General features: G+C 39.5%; 1 protein-coding gene across 7 annotated transcripts in view; it reads right to left on the reverse strand.

Annotated features, from left to right (window-relative positions):
- LOC128252227 (uncharacterized) overlaps positions 1-19,145 on the reverse strand; it is a 69,536-nt gene that overhangs the window by 38,416 nt on the left and 11,975 nt on the right. For 4 of the 7 annotated variants that reach the window (XM_052979802.1, XM_052979795.1, XM_052979821.1 and 1 more), the window contains exon 3: positions 9,538-9,700. In XM_052979802.1, the coding sequence (XP_052835762.1) occupies positions 9,538-9,700 (163 nt within the window). Of the gene's footprint in view, positions 1-2,093; positions 4,440-4,650; positions 4,814-9,537; positions 9,701-19,145 lie in introns of those variants that run through there. The other 3 variants (XM_052979838.1, XM_052979832.1, XM_052979846.1) reach the window with 3 other exon arrangements.

Consider the following 19,145-nt stretch of genomic DNA (forward strand, 5'->3'; position numbering starts at 1 on the left):
GAACCAGCTAAATGGGCTTCAAAATCAGCCATAATCTGCTAGCTCTACGCGCTCAATTTTATTTCCTCTTGATATTATAATTTAAACATGCCATATATAATATATACTACGTTTGATAGGTGTCGCAAGCCGCCTGCAAGCGGATTAAATTTCAACCAGACACATTTTATTAAATTTACGTCTCGAGCGGGCAAAGTGACAAAGAGAAAAATCGATCACCTGTTTAAAGTTGGCGCACCCAAAAAAAAAAATGGAAGAGGGAGAACAACAATGATGGGGCTACTTGGCAGCTGTGCCAACGCATCAGTCAACGTCCTTAGCGTCGTCCTTAACAAAGGACGACATTTGCCGGTTGCGACACTCCGACAAAAAGGGAGCCACTTTATAAGCCAAATTCAACTGGCAAGCTGGCACAGTGCGCCTTTGTCTGTTAGCTTACTATACTACAACTTTCCTGCACATTCCTCGCTTTTTGGCAATTTGTTTCTGCATCTTACAACGAATTCAATTGAAAATTTCAGCAGACACTCCACTCGGCAAATTTAAAAACAAATTTGCCGCAAAGCAACGGCAGCAAACTTGGAAAAGAAACTTTTCCTTCTACAGTTGTACAGTTCGATTTTCAATTCCCCGTCTCGCAGCAAAAAACTAAAAAAAAGAAAAAGCTGGTCAAGTGTGGACGTGCGTTTAAATGTTACGTATACGCCGCGTTGTCCGCTGCACTTGACTGAATCGTCTCGTCGTGCACTTTTCACTATAGCTCAAAGAAGAAGCAACCAAAAAAAAAAAAAAAACGAAGAAACAACAGCAGACAGACAAGGGCCATGCCCCCTTCCCAGTATTTACTTTTCCGCCCACGCCTTCTGTTTGCTTTTCCTACGAGTGTGTTTGTTTGCCTTTCGTTTAGCCAGAATGCCAACTATGACAAAATCGGAGAATCAGAGACTGGAAATCAAAATCGAATTGAATCGAGTCGATTGACTGAGCCAATGCCAATGTGGAAATTGTCAATAATTTCAAATTGATTTCTATTTGATTTAGCACAGCAACAAAGGCAGACAGACACCTTTAGTTCTATAATTGTGATACGGATAGGTGTTTTCCTTCCTTTATTTTTTTTTTGTGTTTTTCGTAGAGTCTAAGTGAAAACGTAAACTTTGACAAACACGCGGGCCTCGTTCTATGAGGCCAAACAACATTAGACAGCTATTAGAGGCTTGGCCGACTTTTACGACGAAACCATAAAAAGCATTACTTGAACTGCTCGAGCTGCTCGTAAAACTCGTGAAATTTGTAAGGACCTGCGACTCGGCCTGGGACTAGGAACACGGCCATAGGCGTAGGCTGGCAATAAAAACCAATCGATAAGTGCCCAAAGTGTTGGAGGTCCTCGTAAACAAATGGAGCGAGCCCACACCTCGATGGGGGAATACTCATCCATCAGGAAATCGTCAAAGGAGTTCCCCAGTCTGGGGCACGAATTTATTAGCTGCCTGCCCCATCATCATATCGATTATGACAATTACGCATAGGACGCGTTAATGTTTATGTGAGTATAAGCTCGAGAATTTGCGGGCGGTGGGAGGTTTTTAGAGAATTTAGTAACAGTTATTTCTGAGGAATTACTATTGCTGGAAAGTAAATTGTACTGGCATGAACTTTGTTTGTATTTCTTCAACCTTCTTCTTTTCGTAAATCAAAGTAAGAAAAAAATGTCTTAATTTATAGTTCTTGAAATTTTAAGTATTTTTTAAAAGTAACAAAAAGTAGGTAAGGATTTAATGACTGAACCTAGACCATCAATAAAATATAGTTATTGCTTGTTTTAAGCCCCCGAATGACTTACTTATGTTAAAACATTTAAAATGACTTTAACTTATTTTAGTATTTCGTAACTTAACTTATTTTAATATTCTAATAGCATCATAAAATATTATACCAAATTCAGTAAAATAACTTATTTTAGAACTTAAATTTTTGTTTATGAACTTGTAAAATGAAATCTAATATGTATTCGGGTTCTTTGATTTCTGAACGTATTTAGAACATTCCGAGAAGAATGGTGTATATAGTTTTCTGGTTCTTTGGCTTACCCTGCTTGGGCGAGATGCAGAGCACCTGCTGCTGCGGCGACTGTTGCTGCGAGTGGATCTGGTACTGCTGCTGCTGCTGCTGCTGCTGCACCACCACCGCTTGTTGTTGGGCGGCACAGACGGCGGCGGCCACCGCCTGCTGCTGCTGGTGGTGCGCTGCTGCGGCTGCAGCGGCGGCTGCTGCGGCGGCCTGTTGCTGCGACTGCTGCTGCTGCTGGTGCTGATGCTGATGCGGCGACTGCGACTGCGGATGCTGCTGCTGCTGCGTGGTGACAATGGTCATCTGCTGCTGCTGCTGCTGCTGCTTGCCATTGCCGGCCTGCTGCGGCACCTGCTGCTGTTGCTGCTGCTGCGGGGGGGCGGGGGCCTGTTGCTGCTGCTGCTGCTGCTGCAGGTGCGTCTGGTGGATGGCCAGCAGCTTTGTCTCGTAGGGCTTTCCATGGGCGGCGCTGAGCGTCATCTGGGCGGTGGCTGGCATCATCAGCGTGGGCATGGCCAACATTTTACGGCTGGTGGTGCAGTGGGGTAATGGTTAAGTGGTGCTGCTGCTGTTGCTGCTGCTACTACTGTTGCGGTGCGGAATTTGCACGTTTTGCGGTTGCACGCAGCTCGCTTTGATGCTTAATGAAGTGCCTGCCGCCTTGCAGTTGATGATATAAATAAATTGTGTTGTAATTTGGCTAGGTTTTTTGGTTTTTTTTAATGGCCGCCTTTGTGTGAAACCGCACTGTTGTTGCTGTTGCTGCTCCTGGTGTTGCTGCTGCTTGTTGTTTGGTCAAACGTTTTGATGCATTAAATAATTTCTACAATTTTGCTAATTTGGAAAATGCTGCCTTTTTTGTGGTTGTCCTTGACGTTTGTTCCGCTTTGTGTTGTTTGTGGTTGGTTTTAGTTTTTAAGCTTTTTAGTTTTCATAAAAAATTTCCTCTTAGCTTCTTGACCTTCACTTATCACAGACCAATGAAATTTGTTTTCGAAAAGTTCATTTGGTTTTTGAATTATGTTCCCAGGCAGAATCCCTAGCACTCGTGACAAGTGGATTCCCTTGGTTTTTTTTTTTTTTTTGCTTCTAGGGAAATATTAAAACACAATATTTTGGTTTAGGCTGAGCAGAATAGCTACAAATGCTGAAAATCATAAGCATAAAACAAACAAAACGGGTAATTATGTTTGCCTGGCTGCTAGTGTGATCAAAGTCCTTCGAACCATAAGAAAAGTAAATAAAACTGACTGCTTTTATGGATGCCGCGCGCACGGCCATTATCATATATCAAGACTAAGCCATTCACACATCATTTGAAAAATTAAATTTAATATTTTACGATTTGTGTGTGCTCGCATACGCATACAAAGCGAAACATGAGCCAACAAAAAATAAAAAGTTATGCGCGTAACGCAATGTCTAAGTGCCAAAAGCAGAAGCAGACAGCTCAGCCAGCTCAGCGCGGCGAAAAAAAAAGATAACAATAATAATAAAAGAAGCGGCATACAGCGGAATACAAGTGCCAAAAAAACACGCACAAGAAACCGAGCTGGGGTTTTACGACACCAAAAGAAGAGTCCTGAATCCTGAGTCCTGAGTCCTGACACCCTGTACGCCCCAAGTGTTGGCAAGTGTCAGGATCAGACGCTTCCGGTTTTTATATCTCGCCCATGGACAGACAAATGCTATGTATAAATATAAATATAAACTTATATTTTTATGTTTATTTCGAGAGCCCAGGACACACGGAAGCACTCGCGGCTAAGAAAAAAAAATGGCAAAAATAAGCATGAAAAACCAGGACGAGTGCAGGGGCCATACCAAAAATACAAAATACATACGGCACACACAGCATTCTCAGGGTGTGTGTGTGTGCCTTCTGCCGGAGAATGAGAACGAGAGTATGAATCACATACAGCTGCAGTGTCCTTTTTATATAGGAAACCAGTCGGCAGCATTTATTGGCTGCTCGTTGTCGGTTTATGTGGCCCACAAGCCGAAGTGCCAGACGCCTGTAGTTGTACATAATGTGGCCAAAAACACAACAGGCACAACAAAATACATGCACGCAAAAAGCGTTGTGGCTGGCTATGTAAATATGGCCAAAATCGATGCTCGTCTATGTGACAACGAAGCCAAGGAACCCAAAACGGGTTAAGCGATTCCCAAAACACCGCAAAACGAATTTATTATGTGAAAAAATTATTTCTAAAGTTTTAAAAACTTTAAAAAGTAAGCTGAATATCACACACATTTTGATCCACACACTTTTCGGTACAACACATTTGGCAAGTTTATGCAACAAAAGTCTTTCTTTTTTTTTTCTTAATCAAACAAAAGCATTTTTAAAAACACTATAATTTATAATAACTAAAAGAAGTTGGTTAAAAAAAATCAATATATAAAAGAGGTTTTTTAAATTTATTTTTATTTTATGCAAGTTTTTAAAATTTTGTATATATGTTAATTTATTTTTATCATCATTCAGTTCTTGTTTAGTTTTTCGTTCGGCTTTCGTTTATTTCACTTCGTCGATTTCTGGATTTCCTTTTTTCATTTGTCGCTTTTTCTTACTTTTCGGTTTTTATTTTGAATTCTCTTTAGCGAGCAGTTGGCTTTCGGTTTGCCTTTGGATTGCTTTGGTTGGTTGGTTGGTTTGTTTGAGAAATTATAATAACAACTTAACAACAATGTAACGAATATCCTTTCTTAACGAGGACACAATTCAAACTGAAGGCGAAGCGCCTTCGTCCGCCTCACAAATAGTCAACACATCGTACCGCTCCGGTCGCTAAACCGTTATTCTGCCGGCGTCGCTGCCGCTCCGAAATCCTTTCATCCTGGCCGACTGACTACCGCTCGTGCTGGCCAAAAGGAAAACTCCCGAATGCGGGCCCGAAGTTTAGCCAGGAAAATCTTTCTCTCTGGCATGCGCACGTGGAAATTCGAAAAGGTTGCTGTCTTGACTTAAGGATTTTCTTTTCAAAATTTGTTGAAAATATATCCCTACATTATGGCAACAAATTATGGCACACTTTAGTGTTATACAAAACTGCTCTGTTAGCATGCCTTATCAGTTTTCTTAACAAGAATTATTCTTACAGGGGCTTACACTAGCGCCTTCTTACTCATTATGCTAAGATGAGAAATGGAGTGTTTTCAAACGCAAACAAACAAAGGCCCAGACACACACAAGCCCACATGCCATTGTTTATGCGCTCAAGAGCCAATAATCCACTTTTGTTTTGTTATCACTCTCTAGCCACCCACTGAACCACCCAACGAACCACCCAATGAATCAACCACCCGCAGAACTCAACTCGTTACGGCTGCCTTTGCCATTGCCTTTGCCCTTGCCCGCCACCACTTAATTTCTACTTGATTTGTCGTTTAAGAAAACTAATTGTCTGCCTTTTGTTGAGCGTGAAAACAATGGGAAACATTTTAGCAACTGTTACTCTGCACCAAAAGCGTATTAGAGGCAGACCTCCGAAGACGTTGGGCCCCAAAGTCTGGGCAGCATTTTGCGGCCATGTGCAGGGGAAAGTGGCCAAGTTGAGTCTGAGTCGCAAATCGGTTCGGTTTTCGGTCAGGCAAAAGGCAAAAAGGAGACCGCTGCGAATTTTTCCAAGCAGCACTTCAAGGTCACTTCAAACAATGACTACGGGCGGACTTCCTTAGCTCTAAGTTCCCCAAGTCGATTCACAAACGCATAATATAATATAACCGTTTTTACTCGTATGAACAATAGTTTTTACAAAACTTTAAACTTTTTTTTACACATAATTTAAGTTTTGTGAGTAATAATTTAAATTACAAATTCTTTAGATATGATCATGTCCTTTCAAATGATAATTTTTCTGGTTTTAAGTCGCTAAAAGCGAATCCATCAAGCTAAATGTTTTCTACGCTCCAATATGTTTTTTTTTTTTACTTCAGTAATAACTTCTGTTTTGTAAGTAAATATTTCATTAACAAATCAAGTCTCCATATATTTATTTTTCTTCTTATTTTTAGTTGTTCAAAGAAAAGCTTATAAATAAAATGGTCTCTTAAAACAAATACTTGTGGACTTACTTAAAAGTTTAAATTTGCTGAAAGGCCTATTTGTTGAGTCCATATATGTTACACTGTAGTTTTGAGATGAGCCGGCAAAGCGACAATCTTCTTTTCTGTATCTAAAAGCGGCCTCTCCTGATCGATTTCCCGCAAAGCGAAATCGGATACCCATTCCCCCACCAAACTCGCATGGCGGAATAACGAGGCAAACTCTGCGTTGCATATTCATGGGGCAGGCTCAAACACCAATACAAACACAAACACTCGTTGCAGGACGAAAGGACGTCGATGGTGTAACAGATATCGGTTACGTTGCATGCAGCGGCAATGCAAGCCTTCAGGAAATAAAGGGTTAAGCTCAGAGAAAAGCAAATCGGAAAACAGTCGGGAAAGGGTTAAAGTAGGTTTGAGCAAAGAACTTGTCGCATGCATCACTTAAAATGCATAAATAACATTTTAATTAAGGTTTGATGACGGAAATCGATTAACCAGTGAGTCATACTAATTACGTTCCTTGTAAAACATATCTATACCTACAAGTTGCCTTACAAGTATTTTTGAATGATGTGACCCACATTGAATCAAGAAGAGTTAGAATAACATTAAGAATATGAATTCTCATATATTTAGAGATTTAACTTTATTTAACTAAATTACCCTAGCTATTTTTAGTAAGTAATTTGAATGACCAAGCACACAATACTTAAATTTATAGCTTTTTAAATGATTAATCCAGATTTTTCCAGACTGAAAACAAACAAAAATACAATTCCAAGTATCAATTTGATATTCGCAACAATTATAATTTTTAAAAAAGGTATCAAATCTTAATTTATTTTTTTGTTTATTAAATAGTTTTAAGTAGTTTGAAGCAAAGAAAATCACTTTTAAAAATTACTGAACGTTTATTATCTTATAAAAACTTTATTTATCTAACTAAAATAGAGGGTTATTCAATATTCCACTACTCTGCGATAAAAATCTGTAATCCTTCTATTGAACACTTGAATAGCAATGACTTATCCCAGGTATTTGTCGTTCCCTGTTGGCTACATGTAGGCCTGGCTGGCAGGATCTCTAGCTGATGCATTATGCAAATAGCCCAGTCCACCGTGACGAGGGGAAAGGCAACAGCAATGGCAGTAGCAACATGAACAGCAGCAGCGGGAAGTAAAACAGCAACGACGATAGCAACTTGGCGACACATTATCCTGCGACTAAATATGTAAAAACACAAACAGCAACTGCTCACACACACAAGCACACACACACACACACACATCCTGGCGCAGGACTCACGTGAGCGATTAAAATCTGAAGGAAAGTATTTCAGTTTTCCTTTTTTTTTGTTGTTAAAACTGCAGCCTGCAGCCGAGGGTTGTTGCAAGTGTAGAGGTGCAAATGAGTTCAGTTGGAAGGGCTGTTGCTGCTGCTGCTGCTGCTGCTGGCAGCAGTGCCTGTGGCAGCGCCGTGTAATTGGAGGCGAGTGTCGTGTAAAATGTAAAACTTGCGTCGTAAATAAATCAAAACTTTCTGACTGAACAAACATTCAGGTGAGCGAAAAAATGCAACAGCCACGGTAACGGCAAAAGCAGCGCTACCGGCAACATCAGCAGAGGCCAGCAGCAACATTTTCATATTGACAAGTGTGCCGAAGAGGGAAAGCGTGGTGGAAAGGGGCTGGGAAAACTCAAGCAGGGGACAAAAACAAGGCTGCTGTTGCCGGGGTTATTTACACTAAAAATTGGAACAGCTGCAAAGCGAAGCACTTACAGCTGCTGCCGCGGGGTTTTTTAAAGAACGAAAAGGACGAAGTGACGGAAGCCAGCTGATGCAGATTTCCCCTTGAATTTGTAACCCTCTTAACTAGATTTACATATAGGGCTTTCATTTAGTTACTAGATAATTTTAAAGATACGTATGATTTTTAAATAATTTAAGGAATGTGTGTAGTGCACTTTTTTATAAATTTTTTATAAGTTATACTTTATCCAGATTGCATTTCGTCCTCTAAACGCGATTTAAATAGTTACAAGATAATTTGTAGCAAAGATCTGTTTTGTAAATTTAAATAGAAACAAAATTTACTTCTTATATAATTCCTAATTTTTTTTATATATTACAATATTAATTACTAATTTGTCTTTATATTCCTTTAATAGTTGGCTGGGCGAAAAGAGTTACTCGAATCTTCAACCCATAAATCCCGCTGTATTGATTTATTACATAATATGCTAAACACCAACCACACAAGGCGGAACGCAAAAAGTTTCGATGTGATTTATATATTCATTATTCTATCATATTTACGGGCGGGACGCACAAATGAAATGTAAATGCTGCTCTGGCAGCGGATTAATAATATGGTTGCACAACAAAACACAACACAGCACAACACACAACGACTATATAAAGTGAATTTAAGTTGAGGCCAAAAAGTTTTTTGGGCCCGCAATCCTGGCTCAAGGTGGTCAGGCCACGACGAGTCTTTCACATTTGTATAGTCGTCATAAAATGATAAAAATATTAATATAAATAAACAGGAGACGGGGGGAGTTGAGTGAAGGAGATTTCGAGGCCATTTGCCAGTGCTAGCGGCTTTGTTTGCCGCCAGCTCACAGGAAAGTTTTTGATATCATCTTTAGCGAAACATCCGGGGAAAAACGGTGGGTAAAAGGGCAGGCACTTTCGCATAAGTTGACAATTTTTTGTCGCTCTGACTTGGCTTTCTCCTATTTTATTCTGCTTTTACTCCTGCTTGTCTATTCGCTTGGCAAAAATATACCTAAATACATATATTTTTTGGCTGGAAACTTTGCCCATTGCCGGGTAGAAGTGGCACCCAGCTGCCTTAGAGCCCGTCCCATAATTGATGGTCAGCGTTTAACTTAATTGTATGTGGGAATCTGAGCTGCCGGTGGCATGGGCATGCTGATTGTGTCAAGATTTCATTTCAATTTGCGCCGCGATAAGGCTGCGCAACATAAAAGTAAATTGAAACGCCTGACAGTGGCTCTGACTGGACCAATGGACCGCCAGAGCAGCCGGATAACAGCAAGGATGGCAGCCAGGATGGTAGCCAGGATAACAGTCAGGACAGGTGATTCTGCTCCCGACCATCATTGCTGGCCGTCAGAAGCTCGTCACGCACGTGCAGGTGGAGCAGTTTCAAAAATTTTTAATTGAATTTGCCACTGGACAGGGAAAGGGACTCGTACACGCTGAAAAACTGTGGCTATATTGGCTTTTAGTTGGATTTTTTACTGTGGCTAAATTTAACGGCAGAGTTTTATTCGAATCATAATAATAATGTGACATATACAAGTATTTTATTTTTTTTTATTATTCATTTATTTTATTTACTTTCCCAAAATGCATTTCTCGCAGTGCACTCGTACTTACTGTGCAATGGCGGCATGTACTCCATTTCCTCGTCGCTGTCCTCCGTGTCCAGTGCGCTTCCTTCGGCCCCAGCTAGTGGGCGGGGGGGCGTGGCAAAGGAGTTGGTACGCAGCGCCATTTCCATGGCACGCAGAGCGGGCAGGCACCTGGGCAATTTGCCATTCTGCAACGCAGATAGAGAGTAAGAGATTCGAGCGATGGACCATTAAAATTAGACAATATATAGATAAAGATGAAAGTATAAATAAAAATAAAAACACGTGCCAGGTCATTCCAATTTCAAGGGGAGAGCCGTGCCAAGCCAAGCCATGCCAAGCCAGTGCCCTAATTGAGGCATTCAACTTGACAGGACGAACGACTAACCTGAGACTAATGCCCAAGGCCGACAAATGTCCTCTGAAGTGGCGTGCAAATCATTGAAAAGGATTACACGTACTAAAACCAGGAATGGAAACAAATGCCCCCCTGCTTCTCTCATTTCGGTGACTAAAAAGCAACGATGTGACGACAACAATAACAAAAACCAGGGGAAGTAGTGGCCAGAAATCCAATTTCAGCAAGTAGCACGACATAAATTTGTTTTCTCCACATACACACACACACAGGCACACACATTTCGGAATGGAGATGGGGTTGTCCTGGCTGCTGGCCATGTACTGCAAATGAATTCTGTTAATGCAGACATTACTCGAGCATATTAAAAGTCCGAATGTCCATTCCGCACAGAATTTTATAGCAGGCGACCGCACAGCCCCAAACCTCAAACCCTCCTCCCCCGTCTACAAATAGGCACATTCGTTCCACCCCAAAAGACACCCCAGTAGTCCAGTAGCCCAAAGGGCCACCCCCCTAGGAAACCCCAGGATCAGGACTGCAGCCAATGGCCAATGTAGTTCGTTGGCCAGCCATATATGTACGCATATTTGTTTACCTTGCCACGACACAATTGCGGTAGACGACAGCTTTACCCCCCTCTCCCACCCCACACAAAAAATCAGCACACAGTTTTCCGGCCCGACCCTGCCTGACATTTAGTTTATTTGATGTTGCCAAATGAAAATTGTGACATAAAAGGGACTAAGAACATAATTAACTAGTGTCCAAATGTGCAAATCCAAACGCATAAAAAGTGAGCAAACAACACACAGGAAAATTCGGGGGAAAAAAAAAGGCAAAACCGGAGAAAAACTAGAGCAAATGCAACCAAATGCTGGGTTTTGCCCACCGAATGACACTTAAAGGATTTGCCTGGGCGAACCTTGAATGTGCTCGGCGTTATGGGAATGCCGAATACTAAAGCTGATGCCCCGGATCCTGCAGATCCTGTACTCCGGATTCCTGGGCCGCCCATTTCGGCCATCAGAGCGCACATTATTTGCCGTCCCCGGGTCCACTTTTACCAGCCACGTGTCGGCCACAAAGGGTCATGATTAGTTTGCTTAATAAAGAACTGGCAACAGCGCCGATAAATATGAAAAAAGGACAAAACACTCTAAAAAAAAAACGAAGAAAAAGAATACAAGAGATTTTTCATTTTAAATTAAATACAATATATAATAAGATAACATATATTTTATTACTATAGTACTAAACAAAATCATGTACAACTTAATAAATAACGTTCCACATTTTGTATTTTAAATAAAAATTATTTTTAAACTTATACTTTCCCAACAAATTTTATGTTTAATTGCTTACTTAGTTATAAACAAGGTTTTTAACATTTTGAATATTAAAAAGCAATTATATTTAAAACATTTTTGGTCAATAAAACTTCATTGTTTACTCAGCTTTAAATATCGTTTTTCACAACTTGTATATTAATAATTTGTGAAATCAAGATTTGGTTTATTAAAAAACAACTATTTTTAAAACAATTTTTGTGCAATACATTTAAATTGAGTTAACAGTTATAATTTTTAAATTTTTCAAATCATTTACTTTTATTAATGAATTAATCCCAAAATAAATAACATTTTATAAAAATTGTATCGTGTAAATGGGTAAAAAAATTGGGTAATCCTAAAAGATCTATTGGTCCGGATCCTAAATGTATTGTATATTGCACACTTTTAGACAGTTTTAAAAGTGGTTTCATCCCCCATATTATTATTTCTCATTACTCATCATTTTTGTGATTATTTTTCTCTGTGTACCTACATTTTCCCAAACTAAAAAGTGGGCGTGGCTTGTGCGATTTAAGCGCCGCTAAATGGCACTGAAGTTATTTGGTATTTATGAATATGCTGCTCGTAATACTATTGTATTTGCAATTCAGAGTTGGGGACTGCCAGGCGGGGATAATATTTTAAATTAATGATTTCGAGTGGCGTTCGAAATTCGGGTGGGCGGACAATTGCCAAAGACGAATGAAGACAAATGATGGTCGAGAGCATTTTATAGCATTAGCATCAACTTTCAATCCCAACCCCCGCGGCCTTCGTTTTTACCGTGGAGTCGGGGATTACGTAGATTTGGTGGCCCAATTTTTTTTGGGGGGGAGCAAATTAAATAACCGTCAAACCGTCAAAGAAAATCTGCGAAACAAAGCGTTTTGCGATTTACCCCAAGAAATTACAAAATTCGCCAACCCCCAGCCCCACCATCTTTTATAGTACATATTTTGTACATTTTTTGTTTCTGTTTTTATGCCGTCGTGTCGCCGCCTTCGTTTCGCCTTATTTGCTCATTTTTGAGTATTTGATTTCATTTCTTTCATTTCCATGGCCTGTGTGTGTTTGCCAGCGATATAGTGTACAGTTTTTAATAAAACAAATTTAGCGGGCGACGGCCTGCGGCGAACATGGCAGGCGAAATTAAATTATTTCGCTTCCACCCTCCAGCCGGAGATGAAAGTAAGAGAAAGTCGCTGGCTGGACGCAAACATTTTATCATTTGTTGTTGCCGCTGACAGGACTACTATACTATACTATATGTGTGTTTGTTTTTTGGGGGGGGGTGGCGTTTGGATACAAGGCAGTTGACAGGCTGGCTTCCTGAGAAGGCAAGATTGTTTGTTATTTAATGACCAGCAGACATATTAAATATGCTACTTTTGATTTTTGCAAAAAAATGCCTACATGACAATTGATCTGGAGATGGGTATACCAAAGGCAAACAACAAAAACTGGAGGCTCTATCATCGGGTTCCATCACAAAGTCTTCAAATATTTTGATTATACTATGTTCTCTTTAAATAATGAACGCGTACCAAAACAACTGTTGTCCTTATTAAATAACCAACATCTAAGTCAGAACTACAGTTTGTGGTTGAGTTAAATCATATACTTTAACTTATATAAAATGAACCTTTCCAAAACTTGAATGGGGTTTTATTTAATATATATAAAATATAACAAGGTATTAAACTCTTTTTCTTTCGTTCTTTGTCTTCTTAAAAATGTTATTGTTAATTAATTAAAAATTAATTAATTAAAAACTATGCTTTCACAATGGCAACATAGACAAAAGGAAGCCAATTAATTGGATTAAAGTAAATATAAATAAATTGTTTACATTTCAAGCTAGGACAAACGTATGCCATTATTTTTGTTGTTCAAGTTTAATGTTTGCACACAAATTACCCCATTATTAGGTTTTTAATTTATTTTTAATAAAACAATTAAGCTTTTGTGGTTTAGAGTACACAAAAAGTGCCTTTATAAAGGAATGTAGCGATTAATAAAAAAAAACCTAACCAAAACCTGTTAATTTAATTTTTGTGTTTAAGTTTTATGTTTGCATTTGATGATTTTAACAAAAACTTATTGTCCTTTTCATTTTCTCCCAAGGGGCACCTGCGTACTGTATGTTGTGCCACACTTCCGCTTCCTGGTGCATTTCTTCGGCCTAATGGACGTTGATGGATGACGCGTCCAGCGACAGGTGAAAGTATATGCTGTAATGCATATTTATGAGGCCAACAGCTGGCCTGCGGAGACCGCAGCGGATCGGATTGGATTTGGATCCGGCTGTTCCATTCTGGTCGCATAATTAGCAGCGCGCCGAGGTATGCAATGCAATTTATACGACATACGACGCACGACATACGACACACGACGAGACCCCAGTTCCGGGGGCAATCGGCGATCTAATGCCATGCAATTTTCTGCAGTCGCCGCTGCAGTTGCAGTTTGCAGTTGTAGGCCTGCTTTGACAGAGGCCGTTTGCCATTTCGGTATGCAGAGCGGGCCAGCAGGCAAACAGGGCAATAAATTAGGCCCCACATCACTCAGGCTGCGGAGGCCTTGGGATGGAGATGAGACGGGATGGGAAGGTGCTTGGTTATAAGGGTGGAGATGGAGATGGAGATGAAACTGCAGCCGGAGCCAAACACAAAAGCATGCCAAAGGCATCAATCGACCAGAGTGCAGTGCAGTAGATACTCGCAGCTTGCAGCTTCTGCCTGCCTCCCATACACAAAAAAAAATTCTCAAAAAACGGTTAACCACCTATTCATCCGTGGTTATTAGAAATTATTGTTACTTTACTAAATAAAAAGGATTTTAATATAATTTTATTGTATAACTTTTTTATTATTTTTATTTTATATTTTAAATTTGATAATTTGATATTTTAAAAACATTCATAAATGGATTTTATAATTAATTTGAGGGCTTTCTCTAAATTCCATGATAGCTTTTGTCTGTTAAGCTTAAATTAAATATTATTAGAAGTTGGATTTCAGTAAAGTTTCTTACTTGACTTATTCTCAATGGACTTTTTATACCATAAGCTTTGAAAAAACTTTCTTTTAATAATGGCTAAACCATGTTTACCACCAATATGGAAATTCTTTTTTCTCAATGTGTACTATCAGCCGTTTCCGGAAAGACACGCAACATTGCATATTGCGACCACACGTCGTATGAGCAATGCCAAATGTTGCCGTCGAGGCAGATTCAAAGCCGTATCGGGAGCCATAGCTACAGCTATAGCCGAAGACTGCGTTCGAGCGCACGACTCGTACTATCACTTATAATTTCCAGTTGGCATATGCCAGCCTATGGCAGTCTATGCAAACAAACAAAGACAGAGGAGCGTTTTTGGGAGGCAGCGTCTCAGATTTTTTTTGCATTTTGCATATCCTGTCATGGACAACCCCCTTCTCCTTTTATTAAAGAACGCTTTCTGCTGTTTTATACGATCATAAAACTTTCAAATGCCGTTTTTACACTCGGATGAAAATCAATAAACAATTTCTGAGGAAATTTATATTTATAGAAATTAGTTAGTTTATCATTTTATTTCCTAATGAAAAAATACTATTAAGCGCGAAACAAAAAAAAATCATTTATTGATTTTATAATTATTAGTTAAATAAACACAGAATTCAGCCAGAATCTTTTCGTGGGATTTAACAGTGGTTTCAAAAAAGCATGTTATGAATAACCTTAAAAATGTTATCAAGTTATTAAAACCTTTCTCTAACCTATCGTAATTTTACAAAAAAACAAAGATCAAAGATATTAGTTCATTTCAGACCCTGTGTAAGACCTTTTAGAACATAGATCATTAAGTACTATCAAGATTGTCCAATTAAAATCGATAGTAAAAAATGAAATATAAACGTAAAGATATGCAAAATGCTAGGGCAATAAAAGGTACGAATAATTCAAGCGAAATTCTGCGAACATCATTCACATTTAGCATTAATATCAAGCAGTTTATTGCTTGCGAAATTCGATAACTCACGGCATATCCTTTTCTGAGTGCAGGACTTAACTTCTGCCGGCCGAGTGTTCAGTGCTCATTTATCTTCTTATCAGTTTGCCAGACCCGAAAGTGCATTGCGGCATCCTTGGATCCTTGCATCCTTGGCCAGTTGTAAATGTTGCGTATTTGCCGTTTGAGTGGCCACCGGGGATGCATCCGATGCATGCGATCCGTGCACCTGGCTATCGAATCGAGCTCTGGAGTTTCCATCCAGGGAGCGGGAATAAATCAAACTGGCTGGATAGCCGGCCACTTAAGCGATGGCCCAGTGCAGTGGGCCAATTATCACAGAAAGTTGTCCAGTTGCCACTGGCTGGCTTGTCGGACATTAATTTTCAGCCACAATTATTTGAGCGCCCTGCTCCCGGGGAATTCGCAGCCGGAAGTTGGGATGTTTGTTGGGTAGCCATTGTAAAAGGGGATCCCCAACGAAATGGCTTAAGCGACGACAGCAACTACAACGGCGGCTGCCATTTAATCGAAGCCAACTAATTGCCCCGTAATTGACAGTTTGACTGTTTGGTAATTTGTTTTTGCATGTTTTGCTGTCAAAAAGTTTTCCTTTTTTTCCGCTCCACCCACCCACCGCCATGATCGCGTTTTCCAGCTAAACGAACGCCAAAAAGCAACAGACTTTGGTCCGCTCAAAAACAGCAGCAGAAATCAGGCAAAACTGGCACAAAGTCAAAGGTTTGATACAAAAATTGTGTTTGCCATATTTTGCTATGTTAAAGTTTTCTTGTCAGAAGAGCTGTTATAGCAGAAAATAAAAAAAAAATGAAATAGCTGAATTTCCTTGTAAATATCACTCTTTTTATTACTGCTCCCACAATATGCCTATATTTTCTTAAGTAAAGTACCTATAAAAAAATATCTAACGCATAAACCTACTTTAATGCTTAAATCAAGTGAAATCAGACCCCATACAGCAGCTCTCATCCCACCTGCACTTCGGCAATGAGACCAAATACTCAGCGTCTAATTTATGTAAAAGGCAAATAAATCAATTAATGTCAAACAACCTGTGAGAGCCAGGCCGAAAAAGATATGCAGACTTGGCATCGTATTTGGGGCTCCTCTATATTGGAATAATAATAATTAGAGACCGACTGACAATTTGAGTCGGAGGCAAATATAATTATTTACGCACCGCAGAGAACAGGGCAGTACAATACAAATTTATAGAGCCTAGTCAGCGAAAATAGGAAGAGGGGAGTCTATCAAAGACTCGTGCCCACGAGCCAATTCAATAGTTGGCCAAAGAAAACTTTGCCACTTGGGCCGGTATTTTGAAATACGTTTTTGCTACAAACACACACACACACACACACACACACACACACACACACACACACACACACACACACACACACACACACACACACAACACACATAATGAGTTAGATGAGGGGGAAAGTGGCCAGAAAGACCACAACAACAACTCCAATCAATTATACGGCCAATTAAATGCCCAAAGAGCAAAGGAAATTCGAAGAAATATAATAGACTGTCTGGAAATTGAGGCCGTGGCGGCAATATATATACATATATATTTGACGTTGTACTCTTGGCATTTTTATTTGTTATTGAAAATTGAAAATAAAGATGTCCGAACACGTTGCAAAAGACAAACAAAACAAGGCCGTCTTCCTGAAATGCCAACCAGTGTAACAAGGCATCTGCAAGGATATACTATATACCATATTGTGAGGTATGGCCCACGGACTGACAGACAACCGCTTTGTCAAAGTCACCACATGCACTAATTTAATGAAGAGAAGACCACCTGGGAGTCACTAAAGTGTTCAGTCGAACATATGCCGAGCCAACAACGACATGCAAATTAATTGACCAACAGAATGCAACGGAATGAAACAAACAACTCACATGCCTCAGTCATTAGACGAAATTTAAGGTCTCCCCTGCGAGGAATTCTGCACTCTATCCAGGCATTCATTTCAACTCATCGATGGACAGGTAATTTTCTGGCAAATATTTGCCATTAAATAAATTTTACTCTAAGCTTGAGAAGAATTTCGGAAAATATTTTACATGCACCAGAGCTGAGACAGACATCAATAGTAATTGTGTTTTATGTTCACTGAGAAGAAATTTTGAAATAAAATATACACTCATTTTAAATTTTAATTTCTCTGATATATGACAACTAAAGAAAATAGATAAAAGTAATTAAATTTTCTTTAATGATTTCTTGTAATTAAAATAATCAACCTTAAAGTTAACAATTTTTTGAACTAATGCTATTTTTTATATACAAAAGATTTAAGTAATTAAAATATCTAAATGATTGTTTTGTAAATCAAATAATAAATTATTATATTAAAAAGTTGATGAATTTAAATATATATATATATTCATTAAAATGAGAAAGCTAATCAAATTAAAAAATAATTTAAAACGTTTAATTACTAAATTGTTTGCTTAAATTTAGAAAGAGACCCAGCTGAAAATAGTTATTTAAAATACAATTGAATTTGTTCAGTACTAATTTACGATGTCTTTTCTATCGGTGTAAGGAAATGCCAGCCCATATATAACTGCAGGCAAATTTGCGACAGTAAGCAGTGAACGCACTACGGTCATTATTGTCTTGGACAAGCAATGAAACTAAATTACGATTCAGGCTGAGTGGTTGCTAAACTTTAATTCGAACAATGCCGGGGTATTTCAATTACGTTTACATGTGAGCCGGAATCACGGCGGAGTATATGAATCAACGCCTTGGGTGCAAATTGCTTACTTAACCAGAATGATTGATTCAATAAGCTGCAAACACATTTCAGTGATTTTCTCACTAGCAATGCGAATTATGTCTTATGTTTTAGAATTCTCCAAATGTCACCTTAATGAAAATGTGTGAGTGTGGGTTGTGTTTTTTGGAAACATATATAAACTACGACCATTTGATGAGGAATTCCCACAAAGCTGCAGAGGTGACTGCCTGTATGCCTCTAATTTGACAGCCGCGGCGGTTTTGGCTTGGTTTGGCATTGTTGTTTCGCTTACGTGATGTCTGTCCTATTTTTTTTTTGGCCACGCCCCCTTTGGACCTGCCCGCCCTCGTCCTGGCACGAGCAACTCCATTGCTTGCCTCGCCTTGATTCACATTCGGTAAAACATTTTATTTGTGTCAGTTGAGGTTGCATTTTATTGTGTAACAACCAAGTTTGGACTTAGCCCTCCCTTGTTTCTCGAATGCAGTTGCTTTGGGATTTGGCCTGACAGCCAGTTGGAAATTGCAACTGTCAATTGCATTTAATTCGCCCTGTTCCTGGCGGTTTGACCTTAACGCCATGCCACACAACAGCAAAAAAAAAGTGTATAAAAGAAAAAGGGCAAACTGAATTTACGCTAAATTAAATTAGGACTGGCAAAGGGTTTAAGAGATGTGCGCCTCTCGTGTGGCGCTCAGTATCAAGTATACGCCGCGTGGGCGGCCATTGAAAGTGAAGCTGCTGACGGCGTTTACACTTTCAAAGGATGCGTCGTCCTTATTCGAGTGTCGCGCAAAATAAACCGTTCGCCACCAAAAAAGCTTTTGCGCGCGGCCGCTTTTGAAATTTGGCGCCCTCGCACACACGGCGAGAAACAAAGAGGCACTTGATGGGCGCTCACACACAGACACACAAACACGCACCAATACCCAGTCATTGTGGTAAAAGCTTTCAAGTGCCAGCAGCAGCAACAACAATAAGGCAACTCCTGACGCCCGCGTCCTTTTTATCTGCTTCGCAATGATTAACCCCTTTTTTTTACCAGACTCTTTGATTTTTGTCATCTTTACTGCTATTCGGGAAAATATTTTACGATGGCTTTGGTTTTATAACACGCTGGATTAAATAGGACAGTTTACACAAAGGAAATTTTTATTT

The sequence above is a fragment of the Drosophila gunungcola genome, chromosome 3R, assembly GCF_025200985.1.
Source record: "Drosophila gunungcola strain Sukarami chromosome 3R, Dgunungcola_SK_2, whole genome shotgun sequence".
In the NCBI taxonomy this organism is placed as follows: Eukaryota; Metazoa; Arthropoda; class Insecta; order Diptera; family Drosophilidae; genus Drosophila; species Drosophila gunungcola.